We start from the raw sequence: 23,504 nt of genomic DNA, 5'->3' as shown, positions 1-23,504 counted from the left end.
AGCAGTTCCTGCCTACTGTCTGGGTCTCGACCCCACCGGTGAGTCTTCATCCTCAAACAGAAGAGCCAGAGACCAGGACAACAAGAAAGCCTGCTTTTGTTTTTACTGGAGGCTCAGGTGGCACATGACAGTTCATAAAATGGCTTCAGAGGTGTTGGGGAGGAGGTCGAAGGGAAACAAAAAATAAATGGGTGGGGAAGAAAAACAATCAGGAGGAGGTGTGAGCTGGCTGGTTCCTTCTCAGCCTGACGTAGGAGAGGGAGGTGATGCCTCTGAACAATTAGGATGGATCCCTTCCTTCAACCCATGCTAGGGGAGAGGGGAAAAAAAGAGAAAAAAGCCAAAGGCTGTTGCTTTGGCCCTCCTGAGTCTCAAGGGAAAAGCCGATGTTTTGATGACATGAATTATGGGAAAGGGGGGAGGGGGATGCTGGGTAGAGTCAGTTGGAAACTGGCAGATACCTACGAGAGAGAGACCAATCATAAAGGGTCACTTAGCAGAATCCAATCCCTGGGCTTTTTGGTCACCTTCCCTGAGAAGGAGCACTCACCAGATGGTAGCTCTGGGTGTCCTCTGAGTTGGAATCACTCCAGTATGGTGGGGGGGGGTTCCCCACTGTTGATAGGTGCTGAGGTCTGAAGAGCAGTGGGGAACTAAGACTTACTTGTCTACAACCTCCTTCATCAACCTTTTCCTAACTTTTCACTTCCCATCCCCTCCAAAGCTAGAGATGGTGGTGGGGCATGCAAAGGCAACCTTGCCTGTGCAGGGGCTTCCTGGTAAGGAATGCCTGCCTGCCCAGGGGCGAGCCAGCAGGATGCCAGAGGGACGAGGAAGGTACAGAAGGACAGAAAGGACGACAGGTCTTTCTCACGCCGAGACCCTCACCTCTGCGGCTATAGGCTGCCGGGGGCCAGGGGGCTGCTGCCGACGCCGCTGGAAGTAGGGACGGTTTCGTGGACGCTGGGGCTCAGGCCGGGAGCCATCAGTGGGGCCTTGGCTGGGCTTGGTCTCTCCATCCCCACCTTCTGTGGTAGGTTGTTGGGGTGGCCTGGGGCGGAAAGGCCTAGAAAAAGAAACACAGGATCAAGGAACTGGGCAGACTTCTTTCCCAGGATTCCCTGTTTTGTTCCCATCTGTTCCAGTCTCTAGAACTTTTGTCACTTCACACAGGCCCAACACTGGACCCTGAAGGGAAAGATGAAGCAGTCTTACCTTCGGTACCTGGGCCGGAATCTGGGTGGGGGTACCCGTTCATCTCCCTGCTGCTGGTCCCCCTCCAATGGAGCTGTCTCCTTGGGTTCTACCCCATCAGAGCCCTGGGAATACACAAAGGCCTAGGTGGGCTGTGGAGCTCCCAGTGTCCTTGGTGCTTCCTGGATCTTAACTTAGTTCTACTTTCTGTGAGAATATTCTATGGTCTCTGCCCTCACAACTCCCCAACTTCTTTCCAATAATGTGGAGAGCTAGCTCCCTGGCTGCAACTCTTGCCTCACCTCTATGGGCTGTTGCTGGTTAGGGGGCCGAGGGCCTCGCACAAACCGCCTTCGATAGAAGAAGGGTGGTGGGCGCCGTCGTCTAGGTCGCTGCCCCGAGTCCTCTGCCCGCTCCCCTTCGCTGCCAGGTTCTGTCCCACCTGAGGGAGCCTCTGCCACCATGGGTGGTGGGGCAGCCGGGCGAGGCCGAGGAATGAATCTACGGAACCTCCGTCGGTTGGGGGCATAGCGGCTGCCCTTCACTGGCACCCCCCCAGGCCCAGTTACATTAGCAGCTTCTGCACCCTGGGGAGGCAGAGAAGGAGCAATCAGAATTTTCCCTGACAACAAACACACAGCACTTACAAACCTGCCAGATCACTGGTATCCCCCTTCTTCAGGCCCAAGTCCTCTACCCTATTACTCCTCAAAACCACTCCTCCTTTCTCCCCTCCCCCGAGGGGCAGCAGAAGGAGTTTGTACCCATCTGAGAAGAAACAACTTGTCCTTAGAAATAACTGCCACATGCCCCCCAGAGTGTAAAGACAGGACAGGATGAGATAGAGAGAGCCACTGTCCCTCCTTCATTCCAGAGGACTGACTGAGGGTCCTGTTAGGGCTGGGGTCCCGTGAAGAAAACAGACATGGAAGTGCTTGGTGAACTAAAGAGAAGAAACCCACATGTTACTGGCTGGTGACAGGGATGGGTTCTTTAGGACATGTCCTAGAGCAGCTCTAGTGTTCAACAACATCCAGTGAGAGAGTACAAGCCTCCACCACAGCCAGTGGCAGGGCTGGTCCCAGGAGGGTCAAAGCTTCGGCTGACCTCCAGGCCACCCTCCCACAGTTCTGGCCAACTCCACCCCACAGCGGCTCCCAAACCTTCTCTCCTTCCACGACATCAAACTCCACAGTTTCCCCATCTCCAACACTTCGCAGAAACTTCCTGGGGTTGTTTCTTTTAATAGCTGTCTGGTTGGGGGGAAAAGTCATGAGAAAGGTGAGGGCGGCAAAGCCAGGGTCCCTTGAACCAGCTTCAGCCTCCACCCAACTCCATTCTTGGTGACATTTTATTGGAGTCTAGGGCTGGAGGGCAGAGCAAGAAAGTGGCCATAGTGGGGGAGGGCCTGGAGCACAGTGCCACAACAAAGAAATATATTAGTAGGGGGAAGTCATGAGCTAGAGGTCTGAGGGAGCCACTATCCCCAAGATGTCCCCCCCTCCACGTACACCCCTCAAGGACTTCAAAACATGGAGGCAGTAGGAACTCAAGAGCAAAGCAAAGGCCGAACCCTCTGGAGTTGTAAAGTGGGTAAACGTACTGTGCTTCTTACCTCGATCCCACAGAGCACTTCCACCACAGCAGTGGTTCTCAAACTAGCCAGCATCAGAATCACCTGGGAGCATGTTAAAACAGAGTGCCCGGCCCCAGCCCCGTCTGATTAATTCAGCGGCTTGGGGCGGGGCCTGAGAATTCAGGTGATGCTGCTGCTGGTCCTCAGAGCCACTCTGAGACTCACTGCACCCAAGTGTCTCTGGCCTTTCCCTCAGAAAATTGCCAGATGCCTTCCAGTGGTGTTAACAGGTCCCAGGAGGTGGTGAGCATGCCAAGCCCTGAGGGCAACAGACAACTCTGACAGCTGTTTAGCAACTCAATGAAAGTTGGGCTAATGGTGGTTCATACTGGCACCTGAGGCATGGGAGGCCAACTATGGGCAGGCTGTTGTGAAGAGCCAGAGAAATATATTGTGTGCAGCTAGGGGTTATGGCAAAGGCTTCCAAAGAGAGGACAGGTGCCTCCCCTCAGAAAGCCAACCTAGCTCTTACCTGGTGAACAAAGACATCCTCCTTGGTGTCATTCCTGCAGAACAGGATGGGTTGTTAAGGGGGTGATGGGTAAGGCACTCAGTTCCACTGAGGCCTCCCTAGGTGCCCATTCCCAAGACGGGCCCAGCCTCTCCACTGTTCCAGTTCCTGGGGGTATGATGGGACCCTGGGAGCAAGAAGAGCAAGCCACCAGGGCCCCAGAAGCTGGTGCAAAGGGAAGCACGCTGCAAATCCACAGTGAGAGACTTGGGACTTCCTAAGAGAAAGGCAGGAGGTGGTGGCAAAGGCACCTTGAAGGAGCCAGGCCAGCTTCACCTTCTACCCCAGAGGCACCTCAGAACCTGTCACAGCCAGGTCTAACTGTCCCTGGCCAATATCTCCTTCTCCCTTCACCCCTGTTGGGGTTGGAAAATTCCACAGGCTCCTTCCTTCTATGCTCAAGGAGGGAGAGAACAGGGCCAGAGCCAGGGGTACACAACTGTGAGACGAGAACACGACATTAGGAGCAGTCTCCAAACAGCCACAAAGCCTTAGCTGCCCTCAGCCTGGAGAACCACAAGCTCTCCAGCTTGTGGACTGAACAAGGGCGAAAGGACGTCCTCTCAGTCTCTGTTACCACCTTGCCTGTGACTCGATTTAGTCCCAGGCCAGGAGGCAGGAGGACTCCTTGCAGGAAGCTGCCTTCCCCAGAACAAATGTTCTAAAGTACTTGGATCTGCACAAAGGTCAGCCTGTGAAGAGGGAACTGAGGTTCCCAGGAGGGCTTGGCTGGGCAGGGTGCCTGAGCTGGGGAAGGCCAGAATAGGGGGGACCTGGCTCTACTAGGTCAGAATCTGCCACAGTCTCTCCCAGAGCTGGAAGAGGTGGAGCTGCCACTGAAGAAAAGCAGCCGTCTCCTTCCCCAGTACGCACCAGCTTCAGTCCTACCGTTTAGGGATGGGTGGTGCGTGGTTCAAATGAGCCACAGCTCTTTAAGGGATAGAAGTTGTGAAGGTGCCAGGAGTGTTGCCCTTAACCAGGAAATCAGTGAGGACTCCAACCAGGAGCCCTGTACATTCTACTCCAGAGGCACACAGCATGCTAAAAATAATGCAGCAACTCCAGAAGGTGAGACAGAGGAGCTGGGAAGGTCAGGGTCAGGTTTGCCAAGTTCCTGGATCATTAATCCTCTGCTGCCCTTGAAGATGTGGGTGCAAGCTTCTTCTTGCCAGTAAGCATACATTTGTGCTGTGGCTAAAGACTTTCAACCAGCCTCAGCTGGACATCACAACCGTGCCTCAGCAGGGGTAGAGATGAAATAAGGTGTCCAATCCCACAGGTCAGTTCGGAAAAGACACCCGTTCCTCCCCCTCCCTGGGTTCCTCGGATACCTGTTGATGAATCCGTAACCATTCCGGACGTTGAACCATTTGACAGTGCCCAGGACTTGGATTGCTGCCAGGCAGAGATGCAGTGGGGATAGTAAGATGGGGGAAGAGACGGAGCTGGGCTGAGTTTTGAGAGAAAACTAAGCTAAAACTCTAACCTGCCTCCTTAGTAAGCTATGAGTCGACCAGATTTCACTGGAAATGTCAAAGTACTCTTACCCTAGTTCTAAGTGGAAAAAACTCACACAGGGATTTCAGGCTCAAACCCACGTGCCTCACATCCTACGAAGCTCAGGTCTTTCACCTAGAACCCGGTACTCACCTGGTCCACCCTCAGAGTCAAAACTCAATAGCCGTTCTAGCTCTCCTAAATGTAAGGGGTCCCATTCACCTGCTTCCCAAGCTCAGAGGTTTACCTAACAAGAACCGGAGTCAACTACACCAGGTATCCCGCAAACAGGGGTGTGGCCAGACCCTGAGGTTTTATTTTCCTACCCAAAGCCTTAGCTGAACCTGCCTGCCCCGCCCTCCGGCTCATGAAGGTGCGGCAGGGTTTCCCTCCAGCGGAATCCACTAATAGTTTGTTCGGCAGCTCCCGGACCCGTTAGTCCTTTGGGCCAGGCCTACCTTCGGCTTTCCAAACCCGGCTGCCCCTCCCCCAGCCCGCCGACCCTCAGAGCCGCCCTAGCGCGTGCCCCCCCCTCACCCAGCACCGGCTTGTCCGCCTGACTCCGGGCCGGGGGCGCGGGAGTCCCCGAGGCCGCCGTCGCCTGGTTGCCAGGGGTGCGAGGGCCGGGCGCTGAGGGGGTCCCAGCAGCGGGGCCAGAGGCGGCTCCGCCCCCGCCGCCCGCCCCGCCGCCTGCTTTCTGCGGCTCTCCCGCGGGCACCGGTACCACCACCGCTACCACCCCTGCCGCCGTCGCGGGCACCGTCGCCGCGGGGGCCGCTGTCGCCACCACTGCCGCCTCCGCCTCGCTCATCCCGCCGGGTCCTGTACCGGCCCCCGCCGCCACCGCCTCCTCCGCCGCTGCCACCACCACCACCCCGGCCCCTCCCCCCGGCTCGCGGACCGGCCACCCCGCTCGGTCCTCGCGCCCCAAGCCTCGCCCGCACGCCTGCCGCGGGCCCTGAGCCGAGGCCAATCGCAGTCGCCTGAAGCGGCGCACTCAGGTCCCGCCTCCCGGCCGCCGGCCAATCGTAGCCGCGCAGCCCCCCAAGCCCGCACGCCAGCCCCGCCTCCCGGACTCCGTTCTGAAGCTGCGGCCCCCTCCCGCAACTCCGTAAGTACACCTGGGCCCCGCCTCCCCGCCGTCACGTGGTGCGCCCGACCCAACCCATTGGCTAGTGACTCGTTTCCCCTCCCCCCTTCGCCCCGTTCCACCGGCCGCGGGAAATCAAACCGGCTGGTGGCGCCTCAACGGCCACCTGGCTTCTGCGCGCAAGGCGGGGCCGGGGCGAGCCCCCGAGGTTGCCCCTGACGACCCGGGTGGGGGTAGCGGCCAGCAGCCGCGGTTCTGCAGCGAGGGGGGCCCGCTGGCCTTCACTCTTCAGACGGTCGGTGCCCGGACTCTACTCTCCATCCCCTACCGCCCTGGGTACTTTTCCCCCCGCACAGAACGTCCACGCAGACTCCAGGGCAGGCACAGTGGCGATCACAAGCAGAAGCCCCTCGTTTTTATGTTTTTAGGGTTTTTGAAAAAAGATCTCTGTAGCGCAGCCTGGCCTTGAGCTCCTGATCCTCTTGCTTTCGCCTCCCTAGTGCAGACTTGCTGAGTTCGAAGTCAGCTTGGGTCATATAGTGCGTTCCAGGACAGTTTGGTCTACAGTGAGAGACAATGTCTCAAGAAATGAGAAAAAAGGAAAGCAAAGTTTACAGATCTAGAACAAAGCGCACCTCTTTCCTTAGTTTTAATAAAATATCCATACATGTAGCCAACACCCTAAGATACTTTCTTTAGGTTGTGTATGGTAGATAGCACCTGTAATTCCAGCACTCTAAAAGCCAAGGCAAGAAGATTCACTAGTTTGAGGCCAGGCAGAGCTCATGTGTTAAAAACAAGCAAACCAAAAGACGTTATTTTTGCTCCAAGAAAGTTCTCTTAAGCCTCCTCTGGGTAACCTGGCCTCCTGACCCTCTTGCCACAGTTCTAGTGTCTCCCACCGAGTACTTTCAGATTTTCTTAGGTTCAGGGTCACAGGACCCCTGGCTCACCGGCCTTGAACATGCAGTTTGGTAAAACTTGGTATCTTTGCGTCTCGAGGGTAGGGGGTTGGGTCTCTTTAAGTATCAACTATCCTATCTTATCGTGACTTTTAAAAAAAAATGAAATGGTTTTGACCGTTTATTTTCTTTAATGTTCTGAACACACATTAGGCAGTAATCGCCACAGCAGTAAGACTTTTGTAGTAATCTTGGCATCTGGAACAACGCACTACGATCTGAGTGTTAGTTGCCAATATGCAGACGGCTCTAAGTCACTCTTTCCGAGGGCCGCCGACTCCACATGAGAGGACATGGGGGACACTATACAGAGTTCACTTTTAATTTGGAACAGCACCCCCTGGGAGTAGCACGAGTGCGCTGCTCCGCGCTCCCCAAGTGCGCTCTGGCGATCGCCGACAGCCCCGGTATGATCCCGCTCCCTGTCCCAGCGCGCCCTCTGCTGGCCGCTCCTGGGATCCACCTGGTCATAATTCCAACAACAAACTTGACCACGCACCACTCTGGTCTTTTCAGAGCTGAGGATTGCGATTTTTATTTAGGGCATCAGATATAGTGAACCGGAAAAGAGAAGAGACAAGAAAAGAACCAAATCGCCAGGGAGGCAGTAGGTATACAGAAACAACCACTTCCTTACACTGTTAAAGCCTCTAACTCTAACCCTGACCTGGAAAACAGAGATCCCAGTTGAGGAAGGCAATGAAGATATCTCACTGCTGCAAACAGAAGAATCGGAAAGGTGTCAAAGGTACGGAGGAGTTCAGGTGTGGGCCGAATAATGAGTTCGAGAATGAGAGGAAGCCCACAAGCAGAGATGAGACCTTTTTGAATTAAGATTTAGAAACTGGCAAAGACCAGGGATATAGCACAGTTGGTAGAACACTTGGCTAACTGTCATATACAGAAAGTCCCAAGTTTTGGCAGCTGGAGAGTCGGTTCGGGTTAAGAGCACCAGCTGCTCTTGCAGAGAACCTGGGTTCATTTCCCAGCACATACAGTGGCTCTCAACCATCTATATAACTCCAGTTCCAAGAGATCTCCTGCTTTTTACTGACCTTGAGAAGCACACATCTGCACGATGCACATATATACATGCAGGGGAAACACCCATTAAAAAATAAATCTTAAAGCATTTTTGTATTTGTGTGTGTGTGCGTGAGTGTGTGTATGTGTGTGTCAGAGAGGGCTTCTCAAAATAGCTTTTGCTGTCCTAGAACTTGCTCTGTAGACCAGGCTGACCTTGAATTCAGAGATCTGCCTGCCTCTGCCTCCCAAGTGCTGGGATTTAAAGCATGCACTACCACTGACCAGCTTCTAAAACTATTTTTAATAAAATAAAACTGAGCTGTGGTGCTGGGGGCCTTGTACATGTTAGACAAACACTCTACCGTTGAGCTATATATAACCCCGCTTCTCAAACTGTTTAATTGGTTTTCAGTTTGGTTGTTTTGAGATAGGATCTCATCCTGGAGACCAGGCTGGCCTTGAACCACCTTCCTCTACTTCTGGAGTGCTGAGATTAAAGATATGTGCTATCATGAAGCAGAGGCTTTTTTTTCCCACATAAGATATTTGTGGATGACTTTTTTTGTTTCTCTCTTTCTTTTTTGGGGATTCTGGCCAACTGTACCACCAAGCTATAACTTCCAACTTTCTTGCCCATTTTTTACATATTTTTTTTCTTCTGGAGACAAGGTCTCATTAAGCTGCTCAAACTGGCCTTAAACCCTTTCTGAAACTTAGGTAGAACTTGACCTTTTGACCTTCCTACCTCAGTCTACTGAGTAACTGCCTCGGCTTCCTCACCATTCAACCCTTCCACAACCCAAGCTTACCTACCCGGTCAGCTCCTTCTCTGCCGATGTCACATCTTTAGCAGTGTCAGTGTTAGCTGTGTTCTCCTATCTCTTGTCTATCGTTTTATTTGCTGATCACTTCCTTTTTTATTTATTAAACTTTATATTTATTAGCTAGGCTTAGTGGTACATACCTTCAATCCCAGCATTCAGAAGGCACAAACAAATGGACCTCTGTGAGTTTGAGGCCAGGCTGGTATACATGAGTTCTAGGAAAACCCGGATTATATAGAAAGACCCTGCCTCAAAAAACAAAACAAAACCATCACATGTATTTTAGGGGCTGGAGAGATGGCTCAGTGTTTGAGAGTGCTTGCTGCTCTTGTTAAAAAACAAAAAACAAAAAACAAAACACAAAACAGGGGCTGGCGAGATGGCTCAGTGGTTAAGAGCACTGACTGCACTTCCAGAGGTCACGAGTTCAAATCCCAGCAACCACATGGTGGCTCACAACCATCTGCAATGATATCTGATGCCCTCTTGTGGGGTGTCTGAAGACAGCTACAGTGTACTTACATATAATAAATAAATAAAAATTAAAAAAACAAAACAAAACAAAACAAAAACATGGATTTGGTTTGCAGCATCCACATGTTGGCCCATAACCATCTAACTCAGGTTCCAGGGGATCTGTCACCCTCTGTTGGTGTCCTCAGACCCTGCAAGCATGTAATGCACTTGCATAATGCAATTTTATTTTCTTCTTGGTCTCTCGAGGCAGGATTTCTCTGTGTATCAGAGCCCTGGCTACCCTGGACTAATTTTATAGACCAGGCTGGCTTTAAACACACAGAGATCCACCTGCCTCTGCCTCCCAAGTGCTAAGATTTAAGGCATGCACTCTATCATTCCCTTGCTGTAATTTTTCCCCCTAAATTACACTCACTCATTGGAGGAACACATGCCAGAGCACGTGTAGAGGTCAGAGGACAACTCTCAGGAGTCAGCTCTTTCCCTCCACCGTGTGGGTCTTGTGGAAAGCCTCAGGTGGTGCTGCTTTGCAGTAAACGCCCTGACCTGATGAGCCCGCTCACCGGCTCTAAGTGCCCACTTTCTGATAGCTCTCAAACATGTGTCTTTCATCCCAAGTCCTTCCCATCTCCAACAGACCCTGAGCACAGTCTTAGTCTTCTGAGAACAGCTACGGTGAAGCTTCGCTCCGTCTCCCTCTCACTGAATTAGGTTCCTAGCATGTGAGCCCAAACACTCACTCCCGGCTATTTCTCAGAGCCTTACTTTTAGAATAATCTCCCCTGGATGCCAAGGCTTAGCAAAGGTGATGATGGGTGGTATTTATTTTAAATATCTCAATGATTAAAAAGCTGGTGTCAGCGCAAGCCTTTAATCCCAGCACTTCGGAGGCAGAGGCAGGCGGATTTCTGAGTTCGAGGCCAGCCTGGTCTACAGAGTGAGTTCCAGGACAGTCAAGGCTACACAGAGAAACTCTGTCTCGAAAAACAAAACAAAACAAAACAAAACAAAACCAAAAAAGCTTGTGTCACCCCCATTCCCTCACAGCACTAACTTCCAACAACTTGCCTTTCTGACTTGCTTTTAGTAGCCTAAACGGTTTTCCCTCTCATGTCCTCTCCCCTGGTGGGAGAACAGTTAAGATGACATCTTGCTATGTAGCTCTTCTTGGCCTGGGACTCAGTATCTAGTCAGGCTAATCTTCATCTGGTGGAGACCCTTCTGCCCCTGCCTCCCAAGTCATGGGATTAAAGGCGTGCTCCACCGCCCTGCCAGGCTCTTTCATCCCTTCCAATGGCTGCCTTCTCCTGTCTTGGCTGCTAGATTGGGATATACCTTCACCTCTGTCATTTTCTCTTTCCCTCCCTTCCTCCCTCCCTCCCTCTCACTTCTTAGCTGCCTTCCCCTGGAACTGAGAACACTCTGCCAAGGCCTTCCCCTTTCTCCACCCACCCACACTTCCTCCCACCTGGTACGTCTGATACCCTTACTTAACCACCTCTTTCTTAGAACCTCTGTCTCATATTTCTCTTTCTAACTAGTAGTAACACACAATAGAAATCCATTCCACACCATTCTAGAAGGCCAAAACCAAGGCAGACTCAGTGTCTGTTCGAGGTACTGGGCTCTGCTCCCAAGAGCAGGGTGAACTGAAGGGCCCAGATGGTTCTAAGCCTGTTCTCCACAGCTTTTACTAATCAGTTCATTCATAATGTCAGAGAAGAATTACAGTACATTGAGCGCTCACTGTGGCCCTCGGTGAATTAAGTCATTTGGATGCTCTAGGTTATCTGGTGCCCGCAGGCATCATGGAGAGAAGTTACTGTGAAAATTATCTTCTCTTCCTTTTTTAAATTTTTTTTTAATTTTTATTTTTTTATTTTATTAACACTTTTTTCAGTGTTAGAGATCAACCCAGGGCTTCATATATGTTCAACAAGTCATTGCCACTGAGATACATTCACAGCCACCAGTTTTTGTCTGGCTGATTGGTTTGGGTTCCTAATTTTTATTGTTTTTGTTTGTTTCATTAATTGTATTTTTTTCTAATTTTATGCACATGGCTGTTTTACCTCCATATATGTCTGTGCACCACATTGTGTCTGTTGCTTCCTAAGTCCTAAAGAGAATATCAGGTCAGAACTAGAGTTGCAGATGATCATGAGCCACCACTGGGAATAGAACTCAGGTCCTCTGAAAGAGCAGCCAGTGCTCTTAACCTTTGAGACATCTCTTCAGTCCCTTTTTGCTCTTTTGTTTTTGTTTTTGTTTTTGTTTTGTTTTGTTTTGTTTTTTGAGACAGGGTTTCTCTGTATAGCTCTGGCTGTCCTGGAACTCACTCTGTAGACCAGGCTGGCCTCGAACTCAGAAATCCACCTGCCTCTGCCTCCGAAGTGCTGGAATTAAAGGTGTGCGCCACCACTGCCCAGCTTGCTCTTGTTTTTTTTTTTTTAACACGTATTTTATCTGTGTGTGTGTACACATGTGCGTGTCACAGTGATTGAAACATAAGGGGACAAGCTTGCAGCAGCTTATACTGAGTGAGTTCTGGGGCTAGAATACAGAATTCGCGGCAAATAACCACCTGAGGGCTGGAGAGATGGCTCAGTGGTTAAGAGCACTGACTGCACTTCCAGAGGTCCTGAGTTCAAATCCCAGCAACCACATGGTGGCTCACAACCATCTGTAATGAGATCTGATGCCCTCTTCTGGTGTGTCTGAAGACAGCTACAGTGTATTCATATATAATAAATAAATAAATCTTAAAAAAAAAAAAAAAAAAAAAATAACCACCTGAGCTGTCGCTTCAGCCCTTTTTATTTATTTATTTTTGTTTGTTTATTTGTCTTTTAGATTTATTTTATTTTTTTGTTTTTGTGTTTATGGGTGCTTTGCCTGCATGTATATCTGTGTACCATGTGTTTAATGCCAAGGGAAGCCAGAAGATATTGGATACCTTGTAACCTAACTCTTGTGAGTCACCTTGTGGGTGCTGGAAATTGAACCTGGGCCCTCAGGGAGAGTAGCTAATGATTTTGATCACTGAACCAACTCTGCAGCTCTGGTTTTGTTTTTGACACAGGGTCTCATATAGTCCAGACTTGGTGGCTTTGGACTCCTGATTCTCCTTACTCCTCCCAAGAGCTTAGATTATAGTAATGCAAACCAGCCCTAGCTGAGATAGACTGCCTCCACTTCCATCCACACCATCACATGGAACTTGATTAGGAGCTGAATTTTATCTCTTTCAGCTCAAACATCCTCCTAAGCTGACAGCTGGAAAGCCCTAGGGCCCCCTGCCTTGCTCAAGGCCACCACTGCATTTGATGAGAGACTTCTGTCTCTGTCTTGGAATTACCCTCCATCTCACCCGAGCCTCACTATCTCTAGATCCTGCTTCTTCCTCCTTCTCACATCCATCCACTTCCCCCGTCCTCCCTGCTCCTGCCTGGTTCATACCACAGATGTCACTCCTTTGTGAGACAGCACTGTCTATGCCTTCTTGGCTCCCTTGCCCCCCTGAAGGATCACCCTCAGTTTATTTTCAGTGCAGCAGTCATTACTACTCTGTTCCGATGTCATAACTCTCTCATTATCAGTTGATATTTTCTTTTCTCCTTCTTCTTCTTCTTCTTCTTCTTCTTCTTCTTCTTCTTCTTCTTCTCCTCCTCCTCCTCCTCCTCCTCCTCCTCCTCCTCCTCCTTCTTCTGGTTTGGTTTTTCGAGACAGGGTTTCTCTGTGTAGCCCTGGCTGTCCTGGAACTCACTCTGTAGACCAGGTTAGCCTCGAACTCTCGAACTCAGCCTGCCTCTGCCTCCCAAGTGCTGGGATTAAAGGCGTGCGCCACCCCCCCCCCCCGAATCAGTTGATATTTTCAAGTTCATATTTTGTTTCCTTATGGCACTAGGGGTGAGCCTAGGGCCTTAGGCTTGCTAAGCAAGCTTTCTACCACTGAGACCTCATATCAAGAGCATCCAAATCATGGGCCTGTTGGTCTCATATGACCCAGGATAGATGTGAATGCATCCAAGCACAAAATTATAGACTTACAGGGCAGCGGTGGTGACTCACATTTTAATTCCAGCACTAGGGAGGCAGAGGCAGGTGAATCACTGAGTTTGAGTCCAGCCTGGTCTATAGAGCAAGTTCCAGGACAGCCAGGGCTACAAAGAGAAACCTTGTATTAAACAAACAAACAAAGTTACAACCCAGACTGATTCTGTTACACAACCTAGTTATGTAGCAACATAGTAGCAACATATTTAATAGCAACACCAAAACTGTTTACTGATGGGAAGCTTATTAAGCAATATATGGAGCTCATAGCAGATATATATTCCCTGAAAAAAATAGTGAATATTTCTAAAAACAGAGCCACTAATTTGAAATTTCATGTTGTGCTGACAGGCCACACCAGTGCGGCTGTAAATCCAGCTGAAGTTGCCATTTTATTAATGGTATAGAAGATGGATGGAACGTCACTGAACAAATGGCTTTAACTTTTTAAAAAAGATTTATTTTTTTTAATGATTTATTTAGTTTTATGTATATGAGTACACTGTAGCTGTTTTCAGACACACCAGAAGAGGGCATTTGATCCCATTACAGATGGTTGTGAGCCACCATGTGGTTGCTGGGAATTGAACTCAGGTCCTCTGGAAGAGCAGGCACTGTTCTTAACCACTGAGCCATCTCTCCAGCCTACTGATGGCTTTTTTTTTTTGTTTGTTTTTGTTTTTGTTTTTGTTTTTTTTGAGACAGGGTTTCTCTATGTAGCCCTGGATGTCCTGGAATTCACTCTGTAGACCAGGCTGGCCTTGAACTCAGAAATCTGCCTGCCTCTGCCTCCCAAGTGCTGGGATTAAAGGCACCACCATCACTGCCTAGCTCAATACCATGTCTCAAATCCTGATAATGGACCAAAGGAAACTGAAAATACTGCAAGTGCAAGCTCAAATAAAGAAAACGTGCCGTATTGTTGTTTTGATGTTGCCATGGTGAGGCCAGCCTGGTCTCAGACTCCCGTTGTAGCCACAGACAATCATGAGCTCCTAAGCCTTTTCGAATTACATCTGTGTACTCCAGTGCCAGGCTAAGATAAACAATGTTATCCATGTTGACACATTAATCAAACACAGTCCTGTGGGCAGGGAAAAATATGTAGGGCTTTTTTCTTTTTGTTTCATTCATTCATTCATTCATTCATTCACTTTTTCTTCCTTTCTTGAGACAGTTTCTCACTATGTAACTCTGGCTGTTCTAAAATTCTGCAGAGCAAGCTGACTTTGAATTCACAGGGATCCACCTGCCTCTTCCTCCCAGTGAAGAGATTACAAACAGACACCACCATGCCTAGCTCCATTAAAATATCTGAACATCTTTTTTTCTTCTATTTTTTATGTGGGGAATTATGATATAATTACAAGATTTCTCTCTCCCTCCAAACTCTTCCATGTAACCACACACTCCACGGCCCCCGTTCACAGTCCCCCTGAGCATCTTTAAATATTATTTATTTTTATTTATATGAGTACACTGTAGCTATCTTCAGACACACCAGAAGAGGGCATCGAATCCCATTACAGATGGTCATGAGCCACCATGTGGTTGCTGGGAATTGAACTCAGGTCCTCTGGAAGAGCAGTAAGTGCTCTTAACCACTGAGCCATCTTTCCAGCACCCCCCCCCCATCTTTTTTCTAGGTCCTGTCTTTCCAGAAGCAACTATCCCCGGCTCCACAGTGATACCTTACCCATGGCATCACTTTTGGCAGAACTTATATTTGTAAGTAACTATTTTCAAGAATGAAGCATACTGCATACTAAGAATTTGAGCCACAACTGTGCTGAGGAGTGTCATGGGAACTCACAGAATTACAGCTGATATTCATGGACCCAGATGTTGATGCAGTAACTTTTCAAATACACTTTCAGATACTCCACCTGTTTTATATTACTTTCTTTCATTTTACTTGTATGTGAGAATGTGTATAGTGTGTATATGTGGATGTGTGTTCCATGGCATACATGTGAAGATCAGAGGATTTTCCTTCTACTGTGGGTTCTGGATATCGAACCTGAGTTGTTAGGCCTATGTGGCAAGCATTTTATCCACTGAGCTATCTCACAGATCCTCTTTTTCTAATTATTTTTAGCCTGAGTTTCACTATGTAACAATCCAGGACTAGCCTCGAACTAGCAGTATAGACCAGGCTGACCTTGAATTCACAGAGATCTGCCAGACTCTGCCTCTTTTTGTCCAGAGTGTAGGAGTTAAAGGTGTGTGCCACCACACCCAGCTTTGTTTCTTTGGGTTTTTTTTTGTTGTTTTTGTTTTTAACATTTATTTTTAGCTAGGTATTGGTGGTATACTAGTCCCAACACTTGGGAGGCAGTGGCTGGCAGATCTCTATGAGTTCAAGGCCATCCTGGTGTACAGATTGATTTCTAGGACAGCTAGGGCTATAGAGAGAAACCCTGTTTGAAAAATCAAAAATAAAATAAAATGAAAATATGTTTTAAAAAACTAAGTGTGCTCAAGGAGTAAAGCACTTGCCACACAGGGTAACAACTGGGCTCAAGTCTCCAGCACCCATCGGAAACCAGTGAGTGATATATATCCCACTCCCAGAGGCAGAGGCAGGAGAATTTCTGTGAGTTTGAAGCCAGCCTGGGCTATATAATAAGTTCCAGGACAGCCAGAGCTATATACTGAGTCCATGTCTTAAAGGGGGTGAAGGGCATTCTCTGTGTCCCTCCATCCTCAGGGGTTTCTTCCCTTTCCTTACCAAATCTTTTTTTTTTTTTTTTTTTTTTTTTCTCGAGACAGGGTTTCTCTGTGTAGTTCTGGAACTCACTCTGTAGACCAGGCTGGCCTTGAACTCAGAAATCTACTTGTCTCTGCCTCCCAAGTGCTGGTATTAAAGTTGTGTACCACCACTGCCCAGCCAAATCTATCTTCATTATGCTAAAAAAAAAAAAAAAACCCAGAAATTCAAAAACCAAACAAACTGGTAAGGGACACAGGCACAGTGGTGATCCTTGCTGAACATTCGCAGGCCTTAGATTCAAATCTCTGGTACCATCAAATAAAATAGCAAGCACAGTTCAAAGCTTTTGTGGTTTAGTATCTGAAGAAGTGTGCTACTATTAATTTTAGAATATTTTTTATAATCCGCAAAAAGATTCATCCCACTTCTCCCCCTCCCTTATGGTCACTAACAGTCCATTCCCTAAATCCTTTGCAGTAGGCAACCGCTAATATATTTTGGTTCTGTGGATTGTGTTTGTGATATTTAGAGCCCTATTAATTCTAGTTACTGCCTCTTGAAGACACAGCCCTAGCCCCAAGCTTTGCACTATTTGGCTTTCACAGTTGTAACATGTGTCCAGTAGTTCATTTCTTTTTCAGTACTGGGACAGAATTTTAAAATAGGGTTTTACTATGTAGCACAGGCTGGCAATCTTCCTGTTTAGCCAGGAGATAGGATTACAGGCATATATTACCATACCCAGAGGATGACCTTAAACTTCCGACTCTCCTTTCTCTGCCTCCACGTTTTATGTGCTGGGATTACAGGGAGGTTGGCAGGCACTGTGCCTGGCTAGGAACTGGAGTATGTAGGCCACCATATCCTTGAACCACTCTGATCCAGTGTGTCTGGCTAGGATTGGAGTACGTAGGCCATGATAGCCTTGAACCACTGATCTGCTTATCTCAGCATTCTCAGTGCTGGTATTCCACCGAAAGACAGGAAATTCGAGGAAATTGAAGGATCTAGGGTGAATAGTCCTACTGTGTTACACAAACATAATAGTTCAAACTAGTGTTTGCAAGAATGCCAGTGAGTTGGAAATTAAGATATCATTTAATATCCTTATTCAGTGGTAAGGAAATTAAAGTACAATAATTTGAAGTGACTTCTCAAAACTACAGGTAGCTGTGCATACCTTAAGTTCCAACACTTGGGAGGCAGAGGCAGGTGGATCTTTGTGAGTTCAAGGTCAATCTGGTCTACAGAGTTAGTTCCAGGACAGCCAGAGCTACACAGAGAAACCCTGTCCTTTTTTGTTTGTTTGTTTGTTTGTTTTTTGTTGTTTTTCGAGACAGGGTTTCTCTTTATAGCCCGGGCTGTCCTGGAACTCAGGCTGTAGACCAGATTGACCTTGAACTCACAAAGATCCACCTGCCTCTGCCTCCCAAGTACTGGAATTAAAGGCATGTGCCACCACTGCCGGGCGAGAAACCGTCTTGAAAAACAACAAAACCCGCCACCACCAACAAAAAGGTTTAGATTCCTAGACCAGACTTTTTGTTTTTGCTTTTGAGTTATGAATTCACTCTGCAGACCAGGCTGGCCTTGAACTCACTGAGACCCACCTGGCTCTCCTAAGATTAAGGGCGGGCTACACCACGTCTGCTTTCTTCTAGGGAGTAAAAATCCTGATAGCTTATCTTTAGAGAAAGTCAATCTATCATTGCACTATTTTTGTTTTCAATTCTCCGGTTCCAGTTTCCCAACCTCCGAGATTACAGGCATCATAAACATCAAGACCAACTTTATATGCTGGCTGTTTAACAAGTCTCCTGCCTCAGCTTCCTAACGATTTGGCACTGTAGTGTGCCTCCTGGTACAGAACCACTCATATGGAGTTTGATTTTTGAAGAAACATTAGACATTCCCTTTTAGAAACCTCAAGCCCACTTGGGACAACAACCAGGAACGCTATGCAATTCTCTTTATTTAGGATTTAGAACGGAAAAGCTTCTATGCGAACTATAGGGACCAATACTAACCAGGGTTTAGACAAGATGGTGGCTTATATCGGATAGCTCTGGCTATTGAAACTATAGCGCACAAATTGCGTAAAGTAGTGAAGCCGAGATGGTGGTAATCCGACCACACTAGCGTGGTAGGAGAGTCTCCCATGGAAAGCAGTCTCTTGAGCACGTGCAGAGCTGGCAGAGCTGGGACACGGATTCGGAGAAGAGCAGCACACCTAACTAGGCAGATTCTCTGAACCATGAGTTGTTCAATTCCAGTTAAGGCCGAGGTGTGGCGCCTGCTAGACGCATGCGTTCTTGACGCCGCAAGTAGCACAGTGGCGTGGTCTTTTCAACACCCAGCGTAGGGACGACGTCTGAGGTGGAAGGGGCGTTTAGGATTCCTAACAGGCATGCGTTGAGACCCAGGCGTTTCCTTTGGAGGGTGTGGAGTGCAGGGTTCTGTATTGCGCAGTCGCAGAGGTCGCCCTGTAGAGCGAGCTGTCGATCAAGGGGAGGGAAGAAGAGGTTGAAGGGATTTAAAAAAAAAAAAACCCGGTGCGCCTGCGCATTGCCGACTGGTTGGCAGCGTTACGGGCTGGGAAGGGGCGGAGTCACGTGTGTGCGTCATTGGATGGGTAGGTGGGAGAGAGGGTGGAGATCGGGGAGGGTCCATGCGCTTGCGCAGTGCGGGGGTGGAAGGTGGTGGAACTACCTAGCACGCTTGCGCGGCTGTCATAGGGCTGCTTGGTTGGTCAGTGGGGAGTCGGCGCCTGCGTACTAAGACCCGTGTGCAGCAGCGGCGGCGGCGCTAGAGGCGGCGGCGGCGGCGGCGGCAGCAGCAGCACAGTAGCGGGTTCGGAGGCAGCAGTTGGGCTCGCGGCGAGCGGACCAAGTCGAGTCAGTGCGTTCGCGCGAGGTGAGAGCGGGCAGGGCGCGCCTGCGCGTAACCTCGGTTTGGGCCAGGAACGAGAGACGGAACTACGCGGGGGTCGGGGAGGGGGGCAGAAGGGAGCGGCGGCTATCGCCGCACGGGTTCGGTGAGGGAGCGGCGCGAGGTGTGGAGAGGCGGGCACAGGGCCCGGTTGGCGCGAGGGGTGACGGTTGGGGCCGGCCGGGTGACGTTGGAGCGACGCAGGGCGGGGGACGGCGAGCCGCGAGGCCGCCACGCGGGAGAGGCCGCCAGGCGGCCACGCCGGGGCGAGGGCCGGGGGCCAGATCGGCCCAGAGAGGGCAAAGGCTCCTGTGCCGTTGAGGACCGGCGCTGTGCGGCCACGTGAGGTGGGGGAGGGGGCTGTTCGGTGAGAGGGCATGTGGAGGGGGTTGGCGGCCGGCGGGGGGAGGGGAGACGGCATGGTCCTGGCCTGGCGCAGCTTTGGGGCAGGGGTGGCCGTAGCACCGGAAGTGTTCCCCATTGGAGGCTGCCCTCGGGGTCCGAGGCCATGCGGCCGAACATGGACCGGGGCCGCATGGCAGCACGGGGACCCCTCCCCCCTGGCCCGGGCCACCGGAAGCCCCGGGCGACCACATGGTGGGCGCGAGCCGGCAACCCCCAGCTCAAGGAGGTCTGGTATTTTTTGGGTTTCTCTGGATCCTTGAATTTTGGTGTGCGGGAGAGACCCTACCCTTGGGTCTCAATCATCCCGCAGGGCCCGTTGCAGGCATATGTTAGTGCTCCCCAGCCTCATGGGCCTCTGGAGCTCATCCCTCAGCCTTCATGTGAAGTGAGACGTCCAGCCATATGTAAGTGGTATTACTTTGCTTGGGAAACCGGGAAAAGTGGGGAAACTGAGGGCGATTGGATTGAAGCCCAACTCTTTCTCGGCCCATGCCGACAGCGCCTGAAAGTAGTGAGATTCTAGTTCCCCCTGCGGTGATCTTCGATCTTCACCTTGCCAGTGCCTCCCCTGTTGTGTTTTGTTTGGGAGTTACTGTGTTTAAGAGTCTTTAACTCTATCAGCCTAGTACGATTTCTATTACTACTACCAATCTTTTGCTTTCATTTTATTGTCATTCACCACCCCTCACTCCCCCACTTTCTACTGACTGTACAGGCTGGGCCTGAAAAGCCGACAGGACTGGTGCATCCTGGGAAAAGTGGGAGGGCCATCGACAAAAGGCTGAGTTCCCTTCGGGAACTGAGATCGAAATGTTTGGCAGTGGGATCATTTAGGAAACTACCTTCTCTCCCTTGACTGCATCTGCAAGTGCATGTTGGAGGCGGGAATCCCTCAAAGAGGCCTTGTGGTTTCCTGTACCAATGAGTGGCTTGTGTGTGGACATGGTTGGGGGGGGAGTATAACAGCTGGGTGGGGCCTTGTCCTCCGTCTCCACCCCTTCATTAGCCCCGCCCTTCAGCTGGCTCATAGCTGCTCACCTAATTATAGTCCTGGCAGTATGTGGGGAAGAGGGGGTGGTTGGTTTCAGTGGCGAGTAACACCTGAGTCCTACCCACTCCCGGGAAGTAGCCCTTTCCTCATCTCTGGGATTTGGCATCCCAACTCCCAGGAGACTTCCTTTCCCTAGTCACAACTTTAGATTTCATTGTGGGGGCCCCGGGGATCCCCAGCTGTTTGCCCCTAATACACCAGCTCTTCAGTATGTTTGACTCCAGTTTCAAAGCAGGAAACCCAACTTTCTTTAGGTGGGTAATGGGATAAGGGGAAGTGGAGCAGTGTCTAGGGAGGAATGGGATAGATGAGTGTCTTGTTAACCTCCATCGTTACTGACCCTAGTTCTCTTGTTGGCTTTAGTTGGAATCGAAGCCTCTTAAAATGGCAGATGATTTGGACTTCGAGACAGGAGATGCAGGGGCCTCGGCCACCTTCCCCATGCAGTGCTCAGCGTTACGTAAGAACGGCTTTGTGGTGCTCAAAGGCCGGCCGTGTAAGATCGTCGAGATGTCTACTTCGAAGACTGGCAAGCATGGCCATGCCAAGGTTAGACTCGCCTCTCCATCTTGCCTTCCCTGCAGCTCCCACATCCCTAGGGCTCTGCGCGGTGAATTGTTGCTTTTAGTCTTGGCCCCTTTTGCTGTTGTAGTCATTTTTGTTCTGCACCCAGCTTTTTGCTCCCATTCAAAACTAAACTGTTCCAGTTTCTTCCATAGGCCACCCGTCATTCTTTCCCTTTCTCCCTCTTTGTGCTAGTTTTCTTTGGGTTTGTTTATTCAGTTTCTTATTCTTGACCTTTTTATTCCTTGGGCTTCTCGTCCAAGATTTCTCCAGTCAAGACCCCCAGGGCAGCATTCTGGGGTGCTCCAGTCTGAATGCTCAGATCACTGTGCCTGCTTCTCCAAGTTCTAGCTTTCCCTGTGGGGTTGTGATGTAGCTCATGTTCTCTCCCTGCTGCTGATTGCCCTCTGTTCTTCGGCTTACTTATATTATAAGACTTGGCATTCTCTTTGCTTAGACTTTTCCTGTCTTCTTCAGAAGTTGAACCTGACTAGTTGACGTTTCTGTGGTTTATTCCCTGTCCTTTTCTGACTCAGTACTAACTACAACAGGCTATCATAAGGCTTGTGCTCCTTCTGTTTTCATTGCACACTGACTCCACAGTTCATTCTGCTCTTCTCCTGGGTCATTGTCGTCTTCAGATCTCTTACATTCCTTTGCTTCATTTTCTCAGCTTCTTCCACTTGTCTTTTTAGCCCATCATATAAATGTTCAAGAAACTTTTCCCTAAATTCCTCCCCAGTACAATAAAACAGTGTCTTGTGTACTCCAGGTCCTCAAACTTGAACATCCTTCCACCTCTACCTTTCTAGTGCTCGGATTGCAGGCATGTGTCATGATTGCTTTATGTGTTAGTATGCATTGGACCCAGTGCATGCTGAGCAAGCATTACTATCAACTGAGTGGTATCCTCAGTCCTTGCCTGTTGATTTTTGTAAATCTCCATGTAAATGAGTTCCCTAACACTGACTTTTCCCTCAGTTTGTAACTCTCAGGTAGTGGTCTTTTAGCTTCAGGTCTTCTAAGGCTTTGGTATGTCTCTCTCACTTGATTCATTTCTAATTCCTTAATCTTTACCCCATAACATGGACTGCTCACTTCTGAGGCAGTGACACAGGTATTTGTCTCATGCTTCAAAGATTGATTTGCAGGGATTCTCTCTATGATATTTGTACACAGGTCCATCTGGTTGGTATTGACATTTTTACTGGGAAGAAATATGAAGATATTTGCCCGTCAACTCATAATATGGATGTCCCCAACATCAAAAGGAATGACTTCCAGGTATGCTTTTAGGATGAAGATGGTTAGTGGCTTATGAAGGGTGGGGTGTGTGTTGACCTGCACCTCGTGGACAAAGGGAGGAGCTGGTAAAGGATATGTAGTGGAGGAAGGCGCTGTCACTGTAGTTGGTCCATCCATACTCTATACTTAACCTAACTGTACCTGCTTTTAACTTCATTCTCCCAGCTGATTGGCATCCAGGATGGGTACCTATCCCTGCTCCAGGACAGTGGGGAGGTACGAGAGGACCTTCGTCTGCCTGAGGGAGACCTTGGCAAGGAGATTGAGCAGAAGTATGACTGTGGAGAAGAGATCCTGGTATGATGCCCTCTCCCTGCTCTATGTACGCTGCTTTGCTCCTTAAAGTTCCTGAGTTAAGGCATCTCTGGACTGCCCTTTTGCTTTTCCAGATCACAGTACTGTCTGCCATGACAGAGGAGGCAGCTGTTGCAATCAAGGCCATGGCAAAATAACTGGCTTCCAGGTGAGTGAACAGCCTTCACTGTCCCCACACATCCTCATTTTCTGTTGAAGTTACTGTCCTATCTTACACATGATTTCTTTCTCTTGCCCAGGGTGGCGGTGGTGGCAGCAGTGATCCATGAGCCTACAGAGGCCCCTCCCCCAGCCAGGTTCTGCTCTGGCTGGGCCCTTGGCTGGACTCCTATTCAATTTATTTGACGTTTTATTTTGGTTTTCCTCACCCCCTTCAAACTGTCAGGAGACCCTGCCCTTCACCTCGCTCCCTTGGCCAGGAATGAGGGAGCCCTGGCCTTGGTGAAGCTACCTGCCTCTTCTCTCGCAGCCCTGATGGGGGAAAGGGAGTTGGGTACTGCTTCTGGTTTAGGTTCCCCTCTTTTTTTTCTTTTTAATTCAATTTGGAATCAGAAAGCTGTGGATTCTGGCAAATGGTCTTGTGCCCTTTATCCCACTCATCCCTGATCTGGTCCCCTGTTCTCCATAGTCCTTCACCCCCCAGCACCACTGTACAGACGGGACCAGCCCCCTTCCCTGCCTGTGTCTCTTCCCAAACCCCTTTAGGGGTGGTGAGAGGAGGAGGGGGGAGGGGACATGATCCCTCCTCAGGCATCTGGGAAGGCCTTGCCCCCACGGGCTTTACCCTCTCCTGTGGGCTCTCTCCCTGACACATTTGTTAAAAATCAAACCTGAATAAAACTACAAGTTTAATATGAAGCCCCCCAACTCAGTTGTTTGTTGACTGATGAAAAGATAAAGATGCTTTTAGAATCTGGCCTTGTGTGGTTTAAGCAGCTGCATGGGAAGCA

The 23,504-nt window shown here is 49.6% G+C and overlaps 2 protein-coding genes across 5 annotated transcripts; one reads left to right on the top strand and one right to left on the bottom strand.

Moving 5' to 3' along the window:
* Positions 1 to 85: 85 nt before the first annotated feature.
* Positions 86 to 5,719, bottom strand: Ybx2 (Y-box binding protein 2). 2 transcript variants are annotated; one of them, XM_028780081.1, is made up of 9 exons: positions 5,376 to 5,719; positions 4,673 to 4,736; positions 3,303 to 3,336; positions 2,358 to 2,447; positions 1,497 to 1,781; positions 1,216 to 1,319; positions 889 to 1,066; positions 551 to 635; positions 86 to 461 (listed from the first exon to the last, which is right to left on the bottom strand). In XM_028780081.1, exons 1-8 carry the CDS (start codon positions 5,647 to 5,649, stop codon positions 585 to 587), a joined length of 1,080 nt encoding a protein of 359 aa, XP_028635914.1. In that variant the 5' UTR covers positions 5,650 to 5,719; the 3' UTR covers positions 86 to 461; positions 551 to 584. The 2 variants fall into 2 exon arrangements, with proteins under 2 accessions (XP_028635914.1, XP_028635915.1); XM_028780082.1 differs by lacking the exon at positions 5,376 to 5,719 and adding an exon at positions 5,165 to 5,296.
* Positions 5,720 to 18,669: 12,950 nt separating this feature from the next.
* On the top strand, positions 18,670 to 23,421 carry Eif5a (eukaryotic translation initiation factor 5A). Of its 3 annotated transcripts, XM_028780108.1 has the most exons (7): positions 19,115 to 19,261; positions 19,630 to 19,723; positions 20,734 to 20,919; positions 22,114 to 22,218; positions 22,405 to 22,536; positions 22,629 to 22,702; positions 22,794 to 23,421. In XM_028780108.1, the coding sequence occupies exons 3-6, from the start codon at positions 20,755 to 20,757 to the stop codon at positions 22,689 to 22,691; spliced, it is 465 nt and encodes a 154-aa protein (XP_028635941.1). In that variant the 5' UTR covers positions 19,115 to 19,261; positions 19,630 to 19,723; positions 20,734 to 20,754; the 3' UTR covers positions 22,692 to 22,702; positions 22,794 to 23,421. The 3 variants fall into 3 exon arrangements, with proteins under 3 accessions (XP_028635939.1, XP_028635941.1, XP_028635940.1); XM_028780106.1 differs by lacking the exons at positions 19,115 to 19,261; positions 19,630 to 19,723 and adding an exon at positions 18,670 to 18,899; XM_028780107.1 differs by lacking the exon at positions 19,630 to 19,723 and having other exon boundaries at positions 19,121 to 19,261.
* The last annotated feature ends 83 nt before the right edge of the window (positions 23,422 to 23,504 follow it).

Source organism: Grammomys surdaster, unplaced genomic scaffold (genome assembly GCF_004785775.1).
Source record: "Grammomys surdaster isolate TR1022 unplaced genomic scaffold, NIH_TR_1.0 364, whole genome shotgun sequence".
Classification (NCBI taxonomy): Eukaryota; Metazoa; Chordata; class Mammalia; order Rodentia; family Muridae; genus Grammomys; species Grammomys surdaster.
Note: the sequence above shows the minus strand (reverse complement) of the source record. Positions and strands in the feature narration are given on the sequence as shown.

What these genes read in the sequence shown, in the direction of transcription:
- Eif5a (XM_028780106.1), top strand. Translation starts at nt 20,755, where the DNA reads ATGGCAGATGATTTGGACTTCGAGACAGGAGATGCAGGGGCCTCGGCC. An exon ending in GCAAGCATGGCCATGCCAAG is followed by an intron (nt 20,920 to 22,113) that starts GTTAGACTCGCC and finishes ATTTGTACACAG; the next exon opens with GTCCATCTGGTTGGTATTGA. An exon ending in TCAAAAGGAATGACTTCCAG is followed by an intron (nt 22,219 to 22,404) that starts GTATGCTTTTAG and finishes TCATTCTCCCAG; the next exon opens with CTGATTGGCATCCAGGATGG.
- Ybx2 (XM_028780081.1), bottom strand. Translation starts at nt 5,649, where the DNA reads ATGAGCGAGGCGGAGGCGGCAGTGGTGGCGACAGCGGCCCCCGCGGCG. An exon ending in GGCGGACAAGCCGGTGCTGG is followed by an intron (nt 4,737 to 5,375) that starts GTGAGGGGGGGG and finishes TCTGCCTGGCAG; the next exon opens with CAATCCAAGTCCTGGGCACT. An exon ending in TTCCGGCCCAGGTACCGAAG is followed by an intron (nt 1,067 to 1,215) that starts GTAAGACTGCTT and finishes TTCTTTTTCTAG; the next exon opens with GCCTTTCCGCCCCAGGCCAC.